Source organism: Molothrus aeneus, chromosome 2, assembly GCF_037042795.1.
Source record: "Molothrus aeneus isolate 106 chromosome 2, BPBGC_Maene_1.0, whole genome shotgun sequence".
Lineage (NCBI taxonomy): Eukaryota > Metazoa > Chordata > Aves > Passeriformes > Icteridae > Molothrus > Molothrus aeneus.
In genome coordinates this window covers 81,929,243-81,950,647 of record NC_089647.1, presented here as the reverse complement: position 1 = coordinate 81,950,647, position 21,405 = coordinate 81,929,243, and the positions used below count along the sequence as shown (strand labels likewise).

Genomic DNA, 21,405 nt, shown 5'->3' with positions numbered 1-21,405 from the left:
ATAATGAACATAGTTACAGTGAAAAGGGTTTCTGGAATTTACATGAGACAGATTTTGCTGGGAAATACTCTTCCTCTGATGTTTTACTATCTAAGGACAAGATGATCAGTTTTGAGAGAAACAAAGCTCATCACAAATGCAACCTACTTAAGAAACCATGATTCCCAATGAGAAAAAAGATATGTCTCTACTACTACCAGATATGAGTTGTTTCTCATCTACATAGTGTAAACATTCTCTCCTAATTTCCTCTGTTAGCCACTGGTACCTGTACCAGTACAAGCATTTAGAGATTGAGAGATCTGTGAATTTCCTTGAAATAAACATTTTTTTGGATTTTATTTTGGTTGAATGAATAAATTGTAGGAAAAGTTTTTATTATAACGTTTAAAGATAAAACAACTCATACCAAAAGTATCTTAACCTCTCACCATCTGGAACTGAGAGAGGTTCAGAATCACCACAGCAAGGAGCTAGGACAGACACACGTAGGCAGAGCAGAGTGAGGTTCACAGCAGGCAGCAGTAAACATTCAGCTTTCTCATTGCCATTACCATAAATTTGGGAACTCTCAGACAGGGTTTTGACACTTATCTGTATCATTGCTTTTGGAATTCAAATAAGGCCAAGTTTCACCATTGCAACCTCTGTCCTCACATGCACAGCTAAATCTTTCCTTCAGCTTTGAGGGACTGTCTTGGGCTTGATCTGCAGGGCTGGAGTGATGAGAGGGGAGAGCTGAGGCTCACATTTGATTCCCCTCCCAGGCTCAGGACAGTGCCCTACTTCTTCAGCAAGTGCACTAACCACCAGCTATTATCTGAAACAAGGTCAGGACACCACTTCCTCCTCTTGTGGGCCAGGTTTTGGAATGAAACTGTGTCATGCTCTGGGCTTTCATCAGCAGGGGTGACTAGGCTGTGAATGTCAAAGAGGTTTCAGCTTGAGATAAGCACTGACTCCCTTCTGAGGGGAACTGAGGGCCCCATATGTGGACTGGTTCCATACCACAGTGATGGGTCAAGTCCAGCCTCCCACCCACCACCACTCCCAAGTCCTTTTCAGCCAGGCTGCTCTTGATCTGTTTATTCCCTTAAATGCCAAGTTGCAAAACATGCCATGAAGACTCTTTTATTTGTTTTTATATGCCATATCTGCTTATTCTCAATTTGGATAGCTACATTGTGTGAGGTGTTAACTTGAGTGTCTTTCAGTCATAGAGGAAAAAAAAAAGGTAATTTTCAGTATGATTCACCTCAGCCATGAATCATTTACATAAGTAAAAGTCAAACTGACATAGAAGTGCCTTTTTCTCCCCATGGGCTAAGGTCAGGTACCAGATAGTTACCTCAAAACATGGAGGCCTCCTCGTGGCAGATGCTGATGTTTTCATGAAGTCAGAAGCACCTTTCCCTGAGTGTTTAAAGAAAATCAATTTGATCTCCTATATTCATAACCATTAGGGTAAGAAAATTGAGCAATAAGGCACTGTTTAGCCACAATGGTATGTAATGTTGCCATTCTGCCTGGCTCCTCTGCACAGACAAGAAGTTTGTGCATCCCAAGGGATCAGTTTTAGTACATTCCTTTGTGAAGAGAACTAATGACTATATATAAGCAATCACCATCTCCAAAGAAGCAAGTATTTGAGCAGACTAAAACAACATATAAGCTCTAAAGTTGTGAATTAGAGAGTAGGATCAAAAGGGATGGGGTTTGCATTATTCCCAGTTTAACAGAAAAGAGGCTTTCAGCTAAAATGAAAGGTGTATTGGAAACTAATGAAAATGTGAAGATAGCTACAGGCACTCAAGTAATGCCTTCAAAGAGGTAAGATACTTATGGCAATACAAGGACTCCTTTTTCTTCTTGCCTCTATGATATTAAATCAAGGTGAGAGAATAGATTTATAGAAAATTTCTCAAAGCATTAGCTTCTAAATTACAGAAAAAATATTCTTCTTTCCACCTTTTTTTTTCAACCTGGTTGGCAAAAAAAAATCAAACCAAAACAAATTTGGCTGTTCAGAGGTTGGAGAAGGATCCATTCATGGTGGGAAATTGTGGATGAATAAATTATAATTTCTCATACCAGGCTGATCTTACATATACATTGAGAGTGTGTAGACTGAGGTATGCCAATAGAGGGAAAAGAGAATTAATAACAAGGTGGGCCTAGTCCAATTAGAATAGTGACCAAAATTCTTAAAATGTTTTTGTGTGTTGGTGTGATTCTTGGGGCTGTCCCAAGCAGGACCAGGAGTTGGACTTAATGATCCTTGTAAGTCCCTTTGAACTCAGGATATTCTATGATTATTCATAGAACTAACTCATAACTAATCATAGAATCTGGCAGAAAAGCTTACTTCACTGGCACTGGTGCTCCAGAAGATTTTTGTTTCTTTCTCTTTTTTCCTTTCTGCTTTTCTCGTTTTGTTTTTCTCGTTTCCCATTTGCAGTGTCGGAGGTGATACACGGCGTTTAAAAGGCAGAGCAGAGGAGTTTTCCTGAGCAGTTTGCCCTGCGCCGGGACGGGAAGCGACGGCGGCTGCGGCGCTGCTGCCCTCCGGTGGGGACGGAGCGGCCGCACCGAGCGTCTGCGCATCACCCCAGCTCCCTCCGAGGGCTGCTGCCGCTGCTGCTGATGGCTGTGCGAGGTTATCCAACGAAAACTAACAGCGGAGACAGTGAAATTACCTGCTTCCCCCACAAACACTTTTTTTTTGGTATGTTCTGAGTATAGTAGTGATGAGTGCAAGAGAGTACAGAGATAAATAAAGCTGGACAAAGGGATTTTGGAAAGAACAAGTAAAGAAAGAAATAAAATAAGTGATGGAAAAAGTCGCAGACTACATGCTTCCACTGCTCATTGGATACACTGATGGTGGGAGATGTATTTCTGGCAGCCTAAGAGGTAGGGAAGTGTACCATCATCCTTTTACAGACAAAGATTGTCAGACTCAACCTCATTTCTCATCAGCCTGCTCTACTTGTTTGCATCAGCCCTGACTCACTTCCAGCATAGCAGCCCAACACAGCATCACCAGTATTATTTTGCAGGTTGAGCACTGGTAAATTTGGCTGGTATTTGCAACTGATAATTGGATAGAGATGTAAGTGTGACCCATCATGAATTTCCTCTCAAAAAAATTATCAGTTGTGATTAAATGCCAGACTAACACAGGACTGAAAGGTTGCACGGGGCAATGGAGTCACTGGGGGAAGGTAGGCAGCAGCAGCTGCCTACCATGACAGTTTTCTTGCTGTTGTCTCAACTTCACTCACTCCTTCCACAGAACTACATCTCTGCGTCCTCTCCAACTTACCATTGCATCAGACATGCACTTCATCCCATCCACTCACTTTGCTCTTATTTTCCCCTTCTTGGGCTGGTGGGGAGATGGAAAATCTACTATTTGAATGAAAGAAAAAAAATCAACAGTGTCTATTGCAGACTCATTTAGCTTTTCAAATCCCTGCCATTCTTGTAACTTTTCTGTTCTGAAGACAAAGCTAGGTCAGAAATCCTGAGACAGCAGTTTGCCACCAAACAGTGCTTATCTGCTGTCCTCTGGCAAAACTTTCCCCCTTTTTCTTCTCCCTTTAAAAATGCTCTCCAGTGGTGCCAGAAATTATGAAGTGGCTGTTTTCAACTTCCCTTAATGTCGAGACAAACACTTTCTAAGCACAGGTAGGACTGTCACTAACCCTTCCACAGCTACATGAAGTAGTTTCTATTAGGTTTGTGGGGAGTGGAGCTTCCCTTTTTGGTGGAGTAAATAGAAACAGACCCCTGGATATTCTGTCTCCAACCTCCACCAAATGCAATGTTAAATGCTCATAGTGAGGATGGGACAAAGTTTTCTCAGTAGCAGAAGTTACTTACAATGCTCTCACATCGCCCTTCCCATTGAGATCCCCATCACGTTCAAAGCACACAATGTCCAGTACCCAAGCAATAATTTAAGAACTTTTTCCTCACACTTTTCCCAAAACATGCCTCTTGGCTGACTGCACGCTTCTAACTATGTTTGTCTCCAGATCAGAATTTATTTCCCCTGGGGCTTTTTCACAATATTTGTTGCTGTAATATTTCCACAGGAGGATTCTAGCAGAAATATACAGCCCTCCATGTATTCAAAGCATGCTCCTGCTAATTTCAGTTGCAGCTGTGTGTTTCAACACTTCTGCAAATGAGACCACAAGGGCATCAGTCAGTCAGACAGAGAATGAGGAACATTCACTCGGTGACCACCTGTCAAAAGTCTTGTTTAAGGAAATCTACAGCAAAGGCTAGGGCAGTCTGGAAATTTTCGGACCAAACAGAGCTTTGTCAAAACCACAGTTTGTAGAGCCCAGCATGTTCTCCTTAAAATATTTTGGACTGAACAAACTGTTATGAAACTGAAAATTATGCCTAGGGGGAACTGAGCTTAGACTTCCAAAAGGGCTGTTGGCTTCTGAGCCAGGGAAATTGAAAGTGGAAGTCCCTAGATTTAAAGGAGCTCATCAAGACTCCTCCCTAGGCTGAGAAGCTTTGGGAAGCAAGTAGACTAAGCACAGTTGGGGGAATTCACATACATGTTGTGATACAGGACTTCTCACAGCCATTGGAATGACTGACATTCATCAGGACTAGAGATAGGATCTGTAGATTGGCCAAAATGTTTTAGTAGAAGTGGTTTTACGTCAAAACTGAAACAGCTCTAGCCTTAAAAGAAGAAAAAAAATCAACTCTGTGGAAAGAAAACATGACTTTTCAGCCAGCTCTCACTGACAGAAAGGGAATGCAATTCTTATTTAAAAAGGACACTGTAATGTCTCTTCTTGCATGTTATGCCTCATTTACTACTTCCTTTCAACATTTCTGACATATATTTCTGGCCTCCAGCTTAAAACACTTTCCATCAATATCCTATTTTCCACAGGATGAAGTATCTTCTTTTTATCCACTTAGTGAACTGGGGAGGGGGGCAGGAAAAGAAGTCAAAGGAAACTTGCAAGAGAGTGAATGAAGATTATTACTTGGCCACATGGTTTGATTCAATTTACACTCTTAGGTTTGAGGTCATGCAGTACCTGATGACTTCTAGCAGCTTGCTGTGCTGAACTGGAACCTGCCCTGCTCAGCACATTAATGTTTGCTGATCCTGTTGAAGCACACACTGAGGACCCTGTGTTTCATTAGCACTCGGGAAATGAACACCCTTCCTTCCCCAGCAGGACCTTTTCTGACCCACCACTCAGTCCTTTCTCTGCCTCTCACATCTCCTGCTTTCTTATCAGAGAATCAGGCAGGGCAAAGGGATCATTTAGGAGGCCTGGACTTCATCCTGCTCAAAGAAGGATCAACACTGAATTCAGATGATGTTGCTCAGGGATTTATCCAAAAAAGTGCTGGAAATCTGTGAACAACCTGCATCAGTGGCTGACTGCACTCCCCATGGTGTGGCTCTTCACTCACTTCCTGCTCAGATTTTGGCTGACACATGGCTCATGCTCTGTGTTATTCCCTGGTGTATCTGGGGTCACTGCTGTTCAGCCAAAGTGAAGGCAACACTTGTGCTGGACACAGTGGCCAGAAAGGACTAAAGGTCCTTATGTAGCCATTGCCACCTGCAGCTTGATGTCTCCTGCAACCATCATCTCTGCCTGTTGCTTGTCTGGCAAAACCTGCTGGCTCCTGGAGATGGTGTAGACCAAATGTCCAAGCTGGAAGGTGTCAGCTTACCCAAACAGTTTTTGAAGTGGCTGCAGCAGCAGCAGCTGGATTGCTGAGGCTTTCATGCCTCACAGTGTGACACCTGTGCCATGGCAGAGGAGGAAGAGCCAGAGCTCTCCCCAGCAGCTATGTTTTGCTCATAGGTGCATGAGTTATGAGTTGTGAGCTGTGAATAAGAGAGCTTGTGAATTAGAAATCAATAAATTAAATCCTAGCTAAGGTCTCTCCTGTTCCTGCCATACAGCTCCAAGTCTATTTTGTTTTCCCCATCACTGCTGGGATCTGTGTAACCTGCAAACTCCATGAGAGTCTTTTTACATCAAATATTTAGCTTCCCTCTTCCCTGTATTTGCATGAGCTTCCTTCTCACTCCTGTTTGGACTGATCTTAAAAAAAAAGCTTAGACCTTACTGATGTAATCCAGACACAAAACTGCTGGGAACATTTTCCTCTTCTTTTTGAAAGTTCCATAGAGATAGAATATGCTTAACATGAGAGAGCATAAAATATTGTTCAAAAGCATATACCATGTGATAGTCTAGAAGAAAGGGAGGAAGGAAGAAAGAAAACTCTTTTGAAAACAAAGAAAAACCCACATTATACACATTTCTTCTTTCAAAGCAAAATCTCTAGTCCTTTCCAAAGAAAAGGTAGCCAAAGTTTTAAAATACATTCCAAAGAACACATTTTTCCTAACCTCATCTTTAGAAGAGTAGAACTTTGAGGGCTAAAGACAACCCAAGATAATTCAACCTAAGACACAAACCAGAGATACAGAAACTGTCAGCTCCAGCACTATAAGCTTGGCAAAATTGTGGGACCTCTGAAATGAGTCTTAAATTGGCAAATGCTGAGCATTTGAGAAATAGTCAGATATAGAAAGGTCACATAATGAATATACTCTGTATGTTGGCAGGGTGTGTGACTGTACATCATATAAAAGAGATGAGATGCACATTACATTAAATACATTACATTCAAAGCAGCTATACATCTGTCAACTGCACATTATTAAAAAGGAAAGAATGATACAACTTCACACTTTCTGTTAAAATGTACTGGAAAGAAAAAGTCCCTCATTGTGCTACTTAACACCATGTGAAAAAGAACCAGAATATGCACAAAGTTTGTTGCATCTGCAGAAACCTCTCTTAAATGCAAGATATCCTTGATAAAAATGTAGAATATTGTATGAACCAACTAGATACTAATTATTGCCTATCACACTTATTTAAATATCTCCCAAATGCAGGATGCTTCACTAACTCCCACTCACAGAAGCATGTGTGTGATGGGGGTCTGGATGCACTTTGCTACCTTCTGTATCACCAGCTTGTTAGCAGAATGATCAGGGATGAACTATTCTCTTTTTCTTTCTTTATGCTTTGATCAGAAAATGCTGATCTGTTAAAACTCAGCTTTGTGCAGAAGCAGGTTAATTTTGAAAACACAAGTTTTCTCATGAAGCCAGTGAAAAGCTAATCTGACAGCAACAAAATTGCTGGATTTGCCAGTAGAAATATCTGAACAGGCTGTCAGCTTGCAGTCTGCACACGTGGGAGTTCTCATGGTTCACAGAAACATGCTTCATGCTTTTTGTGAAGAAATTGAAGTTCAGTTTCAACCTTCTAAAGAAGGGAACACCTTTGAAAGCTTTTCTTTCAGAAGACAGACGTTTACCTCCAAGCCAAATCATGCACCAGACCCTTTCCAAATGTCTGCACTTTGCACATTTTTCAGCAGCAGAAGGAAGAAATACAGCCTGGGAAATGGCTTAAGCTAAGTGCAGACAAGCCCACCAAAACCACTGGGGAAGCTTACACAATAAAAGTTAAGATTTGCAAGTTTAGCTACCAAGTCTCTGGGAAAGCAACAGTAACGACATCATTTTTCCTATAATCAGACAATGCTAAAATCAACAAACTTCTGATGAGAGATTCTGGGCATAATTAATGTACTTTAGTAATAACAAACAACTTACTGCATGCTAACAGTTGTTTTACCTATATGCAGCATTATACAACCTTGGTTAAATGGAGGGCTCCTTTATAGGATTTAAAATGCCTTTTTGGCAAATTCAGCACATCAAAGTTTAATCATAATAATAACAATAATAATAATAATAATATAAAGACAAAAAAAAAGATAAAAAAGCAGCAGCAGCTTCAGCTCCACAACACATAAATAAAGACATTTTAAAAAAGGAGGACTTGCAGATATTTTGAAATGGTCATTAAACCTCACAAATGTTTAATGACCTCAAAAATCCCAGTGTAAAAATCCAATACACATACCCTTATTGCTGAAATGTCTTCCCAAAGCCCAGAGAAGATGAAATAATTGCTTCATTAGTTTACCATGCTTTATAATTCTGAGCTCCAAATCGCTTTTATTTATTACCTATCACCATGAGAAATCAATCAAAACACAATTCATAAAAACAGACAAGGAAACTGCAATATGCAGAGCATCTTTTCTTTACTAAGTGAGCTTATATAACACAATTCTCAGGTCCTAAAAAATATTTTTCAAATAAAGTACAATGCATTATTTGGGGTTTTACTTTTTATCTATTCCTATAGCACTTCAATGCTTCTTTAAGAGCAGGGCAAAAAGTAGAATAGCTCCTTTGACCATAAAATATTTGGGACTAAAAACCGGTATAAATACTACCTACTGAACAAATCAGCCAGACAAAAGAAAAGGAAAAAGGACATCTGTTTATTTTTTCTACAGATGTGAATTTTTTTTGTAAAACAGAGTTAAGCATTATATTCAAAACCGCAGAAAAAGCCTCTGAGATACAAGTGTATTTTCTTAGTTGAATGTCTGGTTCCAGATCTATTGGATTTTTTTTTTACTGTATTCCATAGAATGGATCATGGCAAGAAGCAAGAGAAATATGACAGATATGTATGAAGTGGTATTTCCATTGGCTAAACCACTCAAAAGAAGATAAAATTCTATTCCTAAATGCCCAAGACCAATGTGTGTATACATACTCTCAAATATATACAGATTTGTCTACATACTGTATATATCTACACGCATATCTATCTATATATGACTGCAGAAATTATGGAGCCAGAAATCCAATTCCAACCATGGTGTTGTGTCTAATCTCACTGTGCTTCTTCCTGTGCCAGCCTTGTTTACATAGAAGTGTACACATATTCCTTGACAAGTAGCAATGCTTTGAAGATTGAGCTGTTGAAGTGTTTTACATGTCCTTTTTCCAGTAAAATTAATTCTAATTAGTAAATGCTAATAGATTGTTGTAATTTATTCACTTTTTGTTTACAGGGAAGAAGCAAGACAGTGGCTGCAATTCTGTATATTTTTTTAATTATCTCAGACATTTAGAATTTTTCCTTCCCCAGTATCTCTGGGAAAAGAAAAAAACCACCAATACTCAGAACACAGCAACTAACAATTTCATTTTGTGGTGAGGAGTCTATTGTTCAATGTCTTTTCTCCACACTTTATATATTAAATACTTTACTGATAAAAAAATGCAAATCTAGGACCCACTTTAATTTTAGAATTTCTTTTCAATTGATAACAATTTGATAGTCTGTGGTCCTGGTCATGTTGTTAGTTTTGGGCAACTCCTCCTTTGGTTTACCATATGGATAACAAATTATTTCAAAGCCAAAACCTCATTGTTTTATAGTTGTTATCTAGAGTGTCCCATTGTCTAAAATAAATTGGCTTTCTGGTAATCACATGGTGGTTATTTCACAAGTATGTCTGGTATGTTTCCTGTTTTGGGTTTGCATGTTAAAGTGAACAAAATTCTTAGAAGCCTGCGGTGGACTGGGAGAGGTTGAATTGGCAGCTTTATTACAATTCAATATTTTTTCTGACAAAGGCAAAGGTAGAGAAGAAAATAGCATTAAGCATAAAAACAGAAATGAAGGGCTTCAGAGGAGTCTTACTGCACCAAAAAAAGTACCGTCTCCATCCAAGGATATTTTCGCCCTTCTCCGTGGTATTGTAAGTTGAAGTTCATCCCCTTCTTCTAATTTTGCAATGCCTGGCAAAAGATTTGGAGTATCTTTAAGTTAATATCTCAAACACACTACTTTATAAATGGTACTCAAAAGTCATTATGTGTCATCTTCCAAATGTAAGCACAGCTTGTTACTTGTGAGGAGTGTTTTTATCTTTAGGTACAATCTTAGAGTTTACAGCCTATCCAAAGCTGACACTTAACATTGTCTGTGAAGATGGACTTAATTTCCACACTGCACTCAGCATAGCAGAATTCACTTCAGCAAACACAGCAAAAATTTCTAACAGTGGTGTACCCAGGTTCCTCATGTTATGGTGATGAGACAGTCACAATCAGCATTGAGTATTACTGGCCCCAGACTACTCTGTTCCCACACTTCTGGAGGAGGTCTTATGAGCTTTACCAACCTAATGAAGTTACCACACATCAGGTGATCCACTACAACTGCAAAGCACAAGTTTGCCTCCTGCCAGACACACATCAGCTGATATGATAACCAAGAGCATATCACCTTCAAGCTGCAGCTGCTGAGCTGAGAACACATCTAATACCTGCTGTGACACAACCCAACAGCATGAGAGAGAGAAGTCAGAACTTTTTTTCAGGTGAAAACAGAACAGTAGGAATTTGGGAAGCAGGAATCATGAAGTGGCAAGACAGAGATCCTAGTTAGGAAAGGGGACCAGTAGTACAAGGGTAAAATCAGAATATAGATGAATGTGTGACTAGCAACATAACCACCTTCAAAAAAGGGGCAAAAAATCAAAGGAAGTGTTTGGACATCCTCAATTGCCAGGACAAAGTATCTAGTTAGTTAGTTAGTTAGTTAGTTGGAATTTTTTTTATTGGGAAAAAAATAGCTGCCTGCCACATCCCATTTGTTTAATGTCATTACTTGCTGACAGCCAACTCCATCCCTCAGTGTCATCCACTTTTTCATAAGGCATTGAAAAAAAATTTTGCTGGAAAATAACCAAAGAGAAAACCCTCAAATCCACCATTAAGGTGGAAAGACAGACAGGTAAGAGATGATATATGGAGTTACTGCAGGAATATACATATATATTGACCATTGAGCCTGCTGGACTTGCATTAAATATTTTAATTTGTCTTTCTTGTGATGTTTCTAATTTGTGCAGTCATAAAGACCACCTTATAGGAATTAACTGTTTTTCATCAAATCAAAGACTAAAAATCAAGTAGTCTTTATAAGGAGTAGAAATTTCACAGTTAGGTATGCAAGTATTGGATGGCTAAAATCCATACATGATATTTCAAAGGAGAATATAGCAATTTAATATTTTCTTGGGATGACTAAATGTGGAATTCAACTCCTAAGTTAAATTGAGCTCTTCAGTGAGGACAGTAAATATTCCTCTTGCCTGCCTCAGGCATCTAACTGAAAGCACCAAAATGTCTAACCACATTACAGAGGCAATGAAGAGAGCAAAATTGTTCAGATCACCAAGCTAGATGCATAATCTCCAATTGCTGATATTTCATATAAAACTGTATTTTCTGAAAGTATTCTGTAATTTTTCAGTGAGCCAGATCTATGAATGCAGACCCTGTTCTTTATGACTCCTACAATACAATTGCCCCTTACCACAGATTCTATTTGATACAGCTTATTATTTGCAAACAAAGAAAAGGAAAATGCAGATATTTACCAGCAGTATAGCAAGAATTATTTGGATAAGACTGTGGCATATTTTGGATGCAGCGAAACAATGTCACTAGGCTGAGATCATCACCAAACACATGAGCCTTCTTCCTCTGTATTAGGTGTCCCATAGCAAATGTTGTATCTGTATATAAAACCTACAGAAAGAAGAGGTGGAAACTTCAAACTTATTGTATGGAAGCATTAAAAAATCATGACAAAAGTCAAGTGCTGAAGTGAATTGAGCTTTCTCACCTGGCCATATATGAAAAAATAACCTGTTTCTTTGATCACTATTTTATTTCCTTGTTCTTCCAGAGCTGTTCCACGTTTAAAGCTCAGGAGCCAAGGGACAATGCTTGAATCATCTAAAAGACAAAATAATTTTGGGTGATTGGAAATGTTATTTTCTTCATTTTCACCTGTTGAAAAATGACAAAGGCTGACTTCTAGAAAGAAATTCCAGTCTCCCTAGGTGGATTTCCCCACTGGAAAGATGATATTTGCAAGAGCCATCCAGATACAGGGACCTTCCAGATTCAGGGACCTCCTTGTTGTTTTTTGAATTTTTTTTTTTTTGTTTGTTGTTGTTGGGTTTTTAAAAAAATTATTTGTTTATTTTATTTTTAAATTTGCTGTTAAAACTCAGTTACTGCTTTGAAGTTAGGTAAAATTTGTTGAAACAGTTATCCCATGGAATAGTTAACTATAAACCATGGCACACATTCTTACCTTTCTGTTGGATATCACTTTTGCTGTCAGCAATCAGTTGCAAGCAGGCCTGCAGCACTGCAAAGTGAAAGCATTTTGAAATCAAAGAAACATAAGTCAGTAATAAAATAAACTTATGAAACTACTTTAAGAAAAAAAAAAGGTCATGGAAGAAATCTCTCAGTCTCACCACTTATTTTAAACCAGAACATATTAGTTTTAACACAGATTTTACTCATATGTACAAAATGAAAATTCCTGTCCCAACATATACTAGATGACTTTCAGGGAGTCAAGTGGGAGACCTCAGGTAACAGCACAAGTAACACTTGCTTGTTTCCATATCTGGTCCTTATATAACTATGTACATTAAGTCAAATGAGCTAGAATCATTAGGTCAATTAGGCTTAATAATTTTCTAAACAAAAGCCTGAAAAAAGCCCCAACCCCACTAATAGACAGCAGATTTTCTAACTATGTTTGACATATTATTTAGAGAAATTACTTTCTATTTATAGTTGCTGTAAAATATTAGTCATACATAGTTTCATAATAAATTCTCAAAGTCCATATATACCTACTTTCAATATGTTTTCAGATACCTACATTAGATCAACCTATACTAAGAGGGAAAATAGAGAGAGTTGGCAAATTAATGCATCCTTAGCAAATTAATGCACACATAACAAATAACTTGGTATCTGTCAAAGTGTGTGGCTCAAAACTGTAGAGATTGGTGACACTAATGAGAAATAAGTTATTTGTTCAGAAAAAATACTGCAGAATGTTAAAATATAGATTTGCAAGTGAAAAAAAGATCTTGTAAAAAAAACTGCTAAGCATTGTCAGGCAACAGGATAAAAGGAAAAAAAATAGCTGCATTTGCTTGAAGCAGATTTTAATCAAAACATCTGGTTGTTATGTTACTCTGAAGGATGGAAAACCAAGTAGTAATACTTACTCCACATGACAGAGACCAAATGAATTTATTAAGAGTCAAGAGAAGAAAATTCTGCTATGGATTGCTCCATTTTGTTTGCCACTTTTCAAACAAGAAGGCTGTGGGTTAGATTTGGCCACACAGATTTGGCTATAATGGGGAATGCCATGGATATGTGGGATCCTGTTTCTGCATCTGTCAGTGGTACCCACATGTAACCAAGTGTCCAGTGACACAAACCTCTTTGTGCACAGCAGGTAGCCAAAGGATTTGGGTATAAAGAAGTCTCTTTATGTTTCTAAATCTCCTTTTTAAGGAGTCCTTCTTGAAAACAGCAGAGGAGGGCTGGATGCTCACCAGCACTCAGCAGAGCCAACTGGCAGCACAGAAGGATTCAAGTGCACATCTGGGAATGAACCAACTCCAGAATGATCACACAACCTGCAAGCCCTCATGGTAATAGGAATTCTGTCATCCAAACTCCTGTCTCCTACACTGAAATGTGTCCTCGAGTCTTATCAATATACATCAATGATGTGCTACAATTTATAGATTTTTCAAACCAAGAATTTAAAGGCATCTGAATTATCTACCTTCTGGTAAGAAATAAAAACCACAAAATTAATAAAGGTATTATACTTCATACATTTTTCTATCACACTTGTGAGCAAAATAATTTTCTGGAAAATAAACTTCTAAATAAAATGAAAATGTGATTTTATGGAGACACACAACACAGCACATCAGGAAATAAGTTTCAAAATTTTTAATTCATTTTGGAACAAGATGTCTTCATAGTGAATGGAATTTGGTGATCACCTAGTATTTCAGTAAGCTAAAACAAAATTTTAATTCTTGCTTTTAAAAGAACTCACTAATGTGGACACCAAATTTTTCACTAACCAAACAAGATTTGTGATGATTCCCACTAACCAGCTGCTATCCAGCTGTATGCCAGTGAGCAGTGTATACAAGCAGCGAAAGCTATGGCTGCTTTAGCAACTCTTGTTAAACTTGCCTGCAAACTTGGTGGGCATTCTTCAAGCTATCCTAATTCTCAGTTTGCAAGTGTGGATTTCTGTTTCAGCTGGTTGCAGCACTGAAATTCTAGTCAGCATTGCTGAGAACTGCTCATAGTAATTAAAATCTGCAAGATCAGTACAGTTTGAGATCATCTCCATCTTTTTTAAAAAACATATCAACTCTACTTCATTCTAAAGACATCAGATCTGCACTTAATCTCTAAAAAAAGATCTGTCTCTTTTCTTTTAATATATGCAGATAGCAACAAGCCCCCACAGAATGTAGTAAGCTTGTTTTTGGAGAAAATGCATGCAATTGTGTCCTTCATGACAATAGAAACTAGCACAGTGGCCATTTTCCCTAAAGCTACAAAAGACAATATCTAAAAAAGTGCTTGAAGGACTGAACAACAATGTGCTTCAAAAATATGTTCAGAAGCCAAAATTGACACATAACTATTTCCAGTATATACAAGTACTTTGACTTCAGTGGAACTATTTACATGCCTAAAATTAAGTAATTTGTTGAAAAAATTCCAAGTAAACACTACTACTAAGAAGGAGAATATATGGATACACAAAGTACATTTTCTGCGTAAATTAACAGGAATTTTCAGTAAAAAGTAAATGTTGTTAAAAAACACCAGCAATTGTATTCCAAGAAGTATCCTAATCTTAAGTACAAGATGAAGATTACATGTATTACAAAATACACATTGAATAGTTGCTATTTAATGTCTTTTAGCCCAGAGTAAGTCAAACCTGAGCAACATCTTTGTAGTCTAGAGGATTTTTGATTAATAATGAAAGCAAAATGCAGGATTAATGCAATACAACTTGAAAATGTGTAAAAATACCTAAACTGAATGTCACCATGAGATCTATCTGTATAAAAGTGTCTTGAAGATATTAGACAGTCCAGATGCCTTTATAAACCACAGCCAGCATATGCAATGATGTGTTCTCTACTGGTTGAGCAATGTAGTCACAATTTTAAAGAATCTCTACTATCTTTTGCTGAAGGACAGCATATCTCCATGCTTTAAGAACTTATATTGGTAAAATAAAATTTTCCCTCACATGCAAACTTTGTTATTTTTTAAATTGCATAATAATTTTAGTATTTTGCAATCTCACTTAATGATCCATCCAAACAAAATTTCAAGTTTAATATTTGTAAGCTCATGTATAAAATGTTAAGTTTTGATATCTGAGGTCTGAGACATTTGTGCTCATTTTTGCTGAAATAAAACCTAGGAAAAACCCTAATCTTGAAAAAAAACTAACAAACCCAGACCTCCTTATACAGGTTCCTTTTTTGTCTAGATCTGTTCTCTATAGGTTTCCCAAAGCACATTTAAACACCAGACAATTTAATTTATAATGACAAGCATTTTCTTGAAGCATTTGCAGTTTTTCTTCCCTTAACTTCTTGATTTCTCATCACAAGACGTCTTCTAGTTTTTTTTTGTGCATATTTATAAACTGGTTTTCATGAACTCTATCACAGTAGAAACCTGGACAACTGGTTAATCTGGAATTTTTTAATAGAGATGTCTTTGTATGGCATTAATTATGGATTCAGTCTGTCCCTGCATTTAAATTCCTTGATTATAGTTGCATGTACGACTAAGAGCTAACAAACATCTTCAAAGAATTAATAACATTATTTTGGCCTTCACAGAATTGCCAATAACACGTTACCTTTAGAAAAACAAAGGAATTGTTTACTAGGAATTAAGACTTCTATTATACAGAATATAGCAGAATGTTGGGTTTAAAAATTAGAGCATATTTGGTGTATTTTTGACGGTATAATGTTCTGCATAATACACAGCACTGATTTATTCACTCATTCATTCAGTGAAATTCTTCATGTAAAATTGCAGGAATTGCATCAAGTAATTTTCTCTCCTTTTTCATAGAAGGGTCTATTTCCTTTTGAGTTACACTTTTGCCAGCAGAAACAAATAAGGATAACATATATTTTCAAGAAGTAGGCCTTTCTTTGACCTCTTCAAACAATACAATATGAAGTATTGTGAATAATTGGTAAGGGAATTTTATATGTGGCATTTGTTTAAGCTAGTAAAAAAAAGCTTACATCTCAATTCAAAGATTACTAAAGTCAAGTACCATTTGTAAAACCTCTTGCCATCCCTTTCTCACAGACATTCAAAGTAACAACATACACAGTCAAAACACTTCCAACCAACAAATGTATCAATTTTCCAGTACAGTAACTTTATTGAGAGCAAAGGCAAAATTCCATCACCATGCTTGGAAGATAAGAGTTACTTCCCATGGACACGACTGCTATTGGAGTAGAACCTGAAAATTGCTAGTAAAAAAACAAATTGCCAAATCACATGCCAGGTGACCCAGCCCCACTGATTTATAGAATTACATAGAATAGCTCCTCAGCTCCTTCATACCTGCAAGGAGTTGGGCAACCTCTGTACACCACAGTAAATGTAGTCCATGGGGCTCCACTCTGATCCCAGCATTTGTGCTTACAGAAGGCCTGATTCTCACCTCCCTCGGCCATGGGAATCAGAATCCCAAAATAATGATCAGATTGAGGAACTGAAGGAGTGTGAAAATGAAATCTGATGTTGGTACTTTGGCTTAGGCAATGGGACCTAAATCTTGTTCCTATGCTCAAGTGCACATGCAGCTTTTAGGAAGAAACACACAGGCAATGCAATCAATGACTGTGAATAGAATATAAAATTCAGGAGAGGTCTTTTGTTGTGCACCAATTTTCCCCCACAGATGAAATTTGTAAAGAGAAAGACAAAAAGAAAAAGTACATCTGTTGTAACGTGTCCCAATATGACATTTGCCAGGAGTGTACGTTTCAAAATCACCCATTACCTCCCACTCATTGCATGAAGAACTCTGGTTCTGATTGCTGACTGTGCAGCTTTATTTGGAATTGATGCTTGAAACACTTCTCTTCAACCTACCCGAGCTGGAAATTTTTTCAAGACACAAAATGTGCAACTACTGATGACTAATAGTTTTATGCATTAGCACAGACAAATGTAAACCCCATAAAAAAAGAAACAACTTTGTGTTAAATCCACTTTCATTCAATTGTCCTTTTAATTAAAATGCTTCACTTGTATGCATTAAAATGAAAATTCAGTATGCTTAAGAAAGGCTGTAGTAGGTCTAAAAAAAGAATGATGGGGCATCCATTCCTGGAATTTGATGATTAAAGTCTAAAAATCCCAGAACTGAACAATGACTTTATTTATAAACAAGATATTAGTTCTATATTTTACTTCTGCTCTCTGTTGAAGCACAAGAGAAGCAATTAGATACCAGTGACGTTTCCAGATATTAACTTTCTAAGGAATTCATCCATATAAAAGTAAAATGATGAGTCAACAATTAATTATGAAATCAGACTCTACTTTGAGACCTTGCTGAAGCAAACAGAAGCAGAGCAAGAACAGGCACCTCACTCACTACCCTGATTTATTTGTCATTATAGCAGAATGAGTGCCATGCACCTGCAGGACAATTTGGAGACTGATGTGATTCTGGAACCCAGATATGAATGTCAAAAGATCAAAATGAAGGGCCTATAATTCTGTGTACATGACCAAGTAGTAGACTGGATTCAGCACCATGAACAACACCATGTTCTTCCATTTAACTCACTCTGCTAAAACAAAATTTAACATTGACTAGTAGGTTCATGGTCATCAGTGAAATCTGATCTGAGAAAATATAATATGTTACTGAACTCTGAAAAGCTAAATTGTTTGTAATTAGAGTGGGTAGAAAGCTAATTCTAACAGACAACCTTTGATATAAATGAGAGATTTGCAATTTAATTTTTCCTTTTTTATATACAAAAATATGAGGTTCATGTTAGAAAACATTTTTGTAATAGGTCAGCTTATGTAGTTTTTCCCTTTAAAATGAATGCTCATATTCTGTGTTTTCTTTGATCCATCCTAAACAACCTTAAAGCCAGCTGTACCTTAAAAAAAAGTTTACAGAAATAAGTAGCTTAATTGAAATTTTATATGTTACAGGTATGATCAGAGGTGGCTACATGATGAGAAGAATCAAAAGTCTACTCAGAAGCACAGCTGAGGAGCCCCAAACCTGCTCATCTCAAATAGCAATAAGACAAAAGATGAAAGCTATTGTGAAGGAAACTGGATTACTTGAAAAATATTGATGCTCTAACATTCATTTAAAAAAAGTCATCTCCTTATTTTTCATGATATTTTTACTTCAGATCACTTTTTTTTTATTTGGGAGTTCCTAGGGTGGGGAGGGCAGGGGAGCTCTGTGGTTCCTGTGGTAGGAAACAGGCTACAAGAAATACAATTTAAGCAATCATGACCTCCGTCCTGTTTGCGAAATCTTTCTTAGCCAAGAGCTTGAATCAAAGACTGAAATAGAAAAAATCTCATATAAACCTATGGATTTTAAGTGATGTCCTAAATTAATGGGGGTTTTTTGAATATTGGAAGTAAGGGGATTATACTTAAGAACTTTAATTTCATTTAGCTTACTGAAGCTCAATTGAAATACATTTCATTTTAGTTGCTTACTGAGAAACACATTTTATGCAAAGCTTCATTTAGTCTTTACCTATAATTTACTCCATTTCAACTTCTCTAAATAGCTTAAGATATCAGTTAAAATAATATAAAAGTATACATAAGAAGAGTAAACTGATTTAGCAACTCAGGAATATTTTAGTTACTCAGTGCAATTAGCATATGTGTGCAAACTGGTATAATAAAATTCTGCATTTCATCTTATAAGACCTCATTGTGTTTGGAAAAATAATGAAATATAGCCATTTTATCCCCAAAGAAAAAAAAATATATCCCATTAATATGTCAACTCTATAATACACATCAGTGGTCTTTTATGGAGCACAGTCTTCGGTGTTCTTTGCAGAACCTTTTAAAAAGGAGAACCATGACCAAAATAATCTTACTGGATAGGCATTCCTTTATTAATTTTACTATTTGTTGATAGGTTGTTTTAATGTAGAAATGATGCTAAACTTCTGAATTCCTTGTAGTCTGCTTCTTTTGTCAGGTATGAGCTAGCCTTTCTTCTTAAAAGCTCCTATTTCCTTAAAGTTCTCATTACTTCTCTCTTTTTTTTGATGAGTATACTTCCCAGAAAAGTGGATTGGCATTTTTATTAATAGATTTCCCTCCCTACTTTGATCAGAGAGAATTGAACAGTTAAAAATCTGAATGATTTGAAGTTGCCTTTCTCAACTCTAACATATCATGCAATTTGGGATCTAACATTCAAAGTATAACCTGCAGATAGCATAAATATCTGGTACTTGAAACAGCATGTCCCTACTCATGGCAGGGTGGTTGGACTACATGGCCTTTAAAGATCCCTTCAAAACCAAAACATTGTGTGATTTAATATTCTGTCCTTAAAGAGAAATGCCTATGGTTAACACCATTCATCCACCAATAATTTTGAAAACCAGAATAGGCTCCGGGAGCACGGATCAACTGACAGGAGAAAGAAAACACAAATCAAACACTCCTGCTTTTCTCTAGACAGTATCCAACAGCAGCACCCCAACCCACTTCATCATCTGGTATTTACCTTTTTCTTCTGTGTTGTCAACAGACCGCCTGCCCCTGTTTCTACTCCCGTTCCAGATTTCCTTTTGGAAGCTCTCAGCTGCGCCAGTACCAGCAAGCCTGCTCTCCTAGCAAGGAGAAGCAACAGTCAGTGAGAGCAGCCCCACACTGGTCCATGCCCTGCAAGTCCAAACGCCCCCCTCCAGCTTACCTGCCTGGAGCCAGCTGCAGACACTTGCAGGAAGGAAGAAACAGGGCTACCTGCTTCGTTTTCATCGGGGGACACGAGTGGTTGGTCTAGCGGAGACCTTGCCTGGATGCTGTAGATCAGCTCGCTGCGCAGAGCTTCTAGTTCTGTTTTCAGGATGATAACATGGTAAAGAGACACTGCTGCAAGACAAGAGGACAGGAGCATTGCAAGCCACAGGAATGTGACAGGAAAAAGTCCCGTGGCGCCTGAAGCAGCACCAGGGGGGGCAGAGGGAGAGGAGGCGGTATCCTTCTGTTGGATGACGTGCACACAGTCCACGGATTTCATCGCTGCTCTTTCCTTACTAAAGCCAGAGGGAGAGTTCAGCTGTCCCCTTCCGAGGTGCAATCCATGTTACCAGTTGCTCTCTGAAACTAAGGGCATCCAGAATAAGTGAACAAAACGCCCAGATCATTTCCTGTCATATGAAGCTGTTGATAGCACCATTAGACTTAATGTACACAGTGAACATCTAAGATTCTGTCTTCCCTTTGTTTCCACCTCTCTGTGCTGCATTTTGGAAACGAATACTTTCTCACAAGCTACCTTCCTCCTTTCACTTTCCAGTAGTTATTTATGTGGCAGCTTGCTATAGCCATTTCCCATAATCTTTAAATTCAGGCACAGCCAGTACCACTGGTGATTTTAAGCCTTATCTAAAAGTGCAGAAACCATGTAAAGTTTCCTGGCAGAAACCATGTAAAGTTTCCTGGCAGAATTTCATCCAGTGGTACTTAAAAGACATACACATATGACAGGCATGTACCTCTGTGTGTGTGTAGGCATATAGATGTACTCTCTATATACATTATATCATTTATATTAACATGTTTACATTCATATCCAAAGTGCCAATATGCCTACAGAGGAGAGAAATTATTAAAAATAATTTTTTTCCTTTTCTAAAAACAATAATGAAAACATTCCCAGTTATGAGTCACAAATTACAGGTTTCTCAGTTGTATGAAGATGCTAATTCTGCAGTTCAGTTCATCAAACTATCTGGAAAAGGGATGACATTTTATTAAACTTTTCTAATAAATACAGTCTCTCTAAAGAACTCAAGAACCTGCATTAATGCAAAAGGGAACGTTAAGAAGCACTGAAAGGAAATTTGGTGGGGTGGAACTAGAAGTGGTGAAAACTAGGGGATGGAAAAGAATGAGAGAGGGGGAAATAAGAACAGGGTAAAAGGGCAAATATTTCTTTAGAGAATTTAAAATTAAACACAACACAAAACTTTAAACATGCATGCTGACAACACTCAGGTGAATCCTGAGTATCTGGTATAAGTTAATCTTTTAAGATTTTAATAAGTCTTTTCATCTTAAAATTAGGAATTTCTTTCTTCTCTGTAACAGCAAGGATACCTAGACACCCCACATATGTTCATGTGATTTTTTTTTCTGTCTTCTCACACAAAATTTCAGCTTTTACCCCTTTGTTAAAAGTTCCATGGTGTGTGGCAGAAGAAAAAAGATAAAGAGTA

At 37.6% G+C, this 21,405-nt stretch overlaps 1 protein-coding gene across 1 annotated transcript; it reads right to left on the bottom strand.

The window, feature by feature from the left end:
- Nucleotides 1-8,422: 8,422 nt before the first annotated feature.
- On the bottom strand, nucleotides 8,423-20,356 carry TNFSF13B (TNF superfamily member 13b). The gene is made up of 6 exons (XM_066571551.1): nucleotides 19,878-20,356; nucleotides 19,689-19,794; nucleotides 12,132-12,188; nucleotides 11,655-11,767; nucleotides 11,407-11,557; nucleotides 8,423-9,757 (listed from the first exon to the last, which is right to left on the bottom strand). Exons 1-6 carry the CDS (start codon nucleotides 20,202-20,204, stop codon nucleotides 9,645-9,647), a joined length of 867 nt encoding a protein of 288 aa, XP_066427648.1. The 5' UTR covers nucleotides 20,205-20,356; the 3' UTR covers nucleotides 8,423-9,644.
- Nucleotides 20,357-21,405: the final 1,049 nt, after the last annotated feature.

Coding starts and splice junctions, on each gene's coding strand:
- TNFSF13B (XM_066571551.1), bottom strand. CDS start 20,204: ATGAAATCCGTGGACTGTGTGCACGTCATCCAACAGAAGGATACCGCC. Junction 11,768..12,131: donor AAGTGATATCCAACAGAAAG/GTAAGAATGTGT, acceptor TTTGTCTTTTAG/ATGATTCAAGCATTGTCCCT. Junction 9,758..11,406: donor TAATTCTTGCTATACTGCTG/GTAAATATCTGC, acceptor ATCTTTTGCCAG/GCATTGCAAAATTAGAAGAA.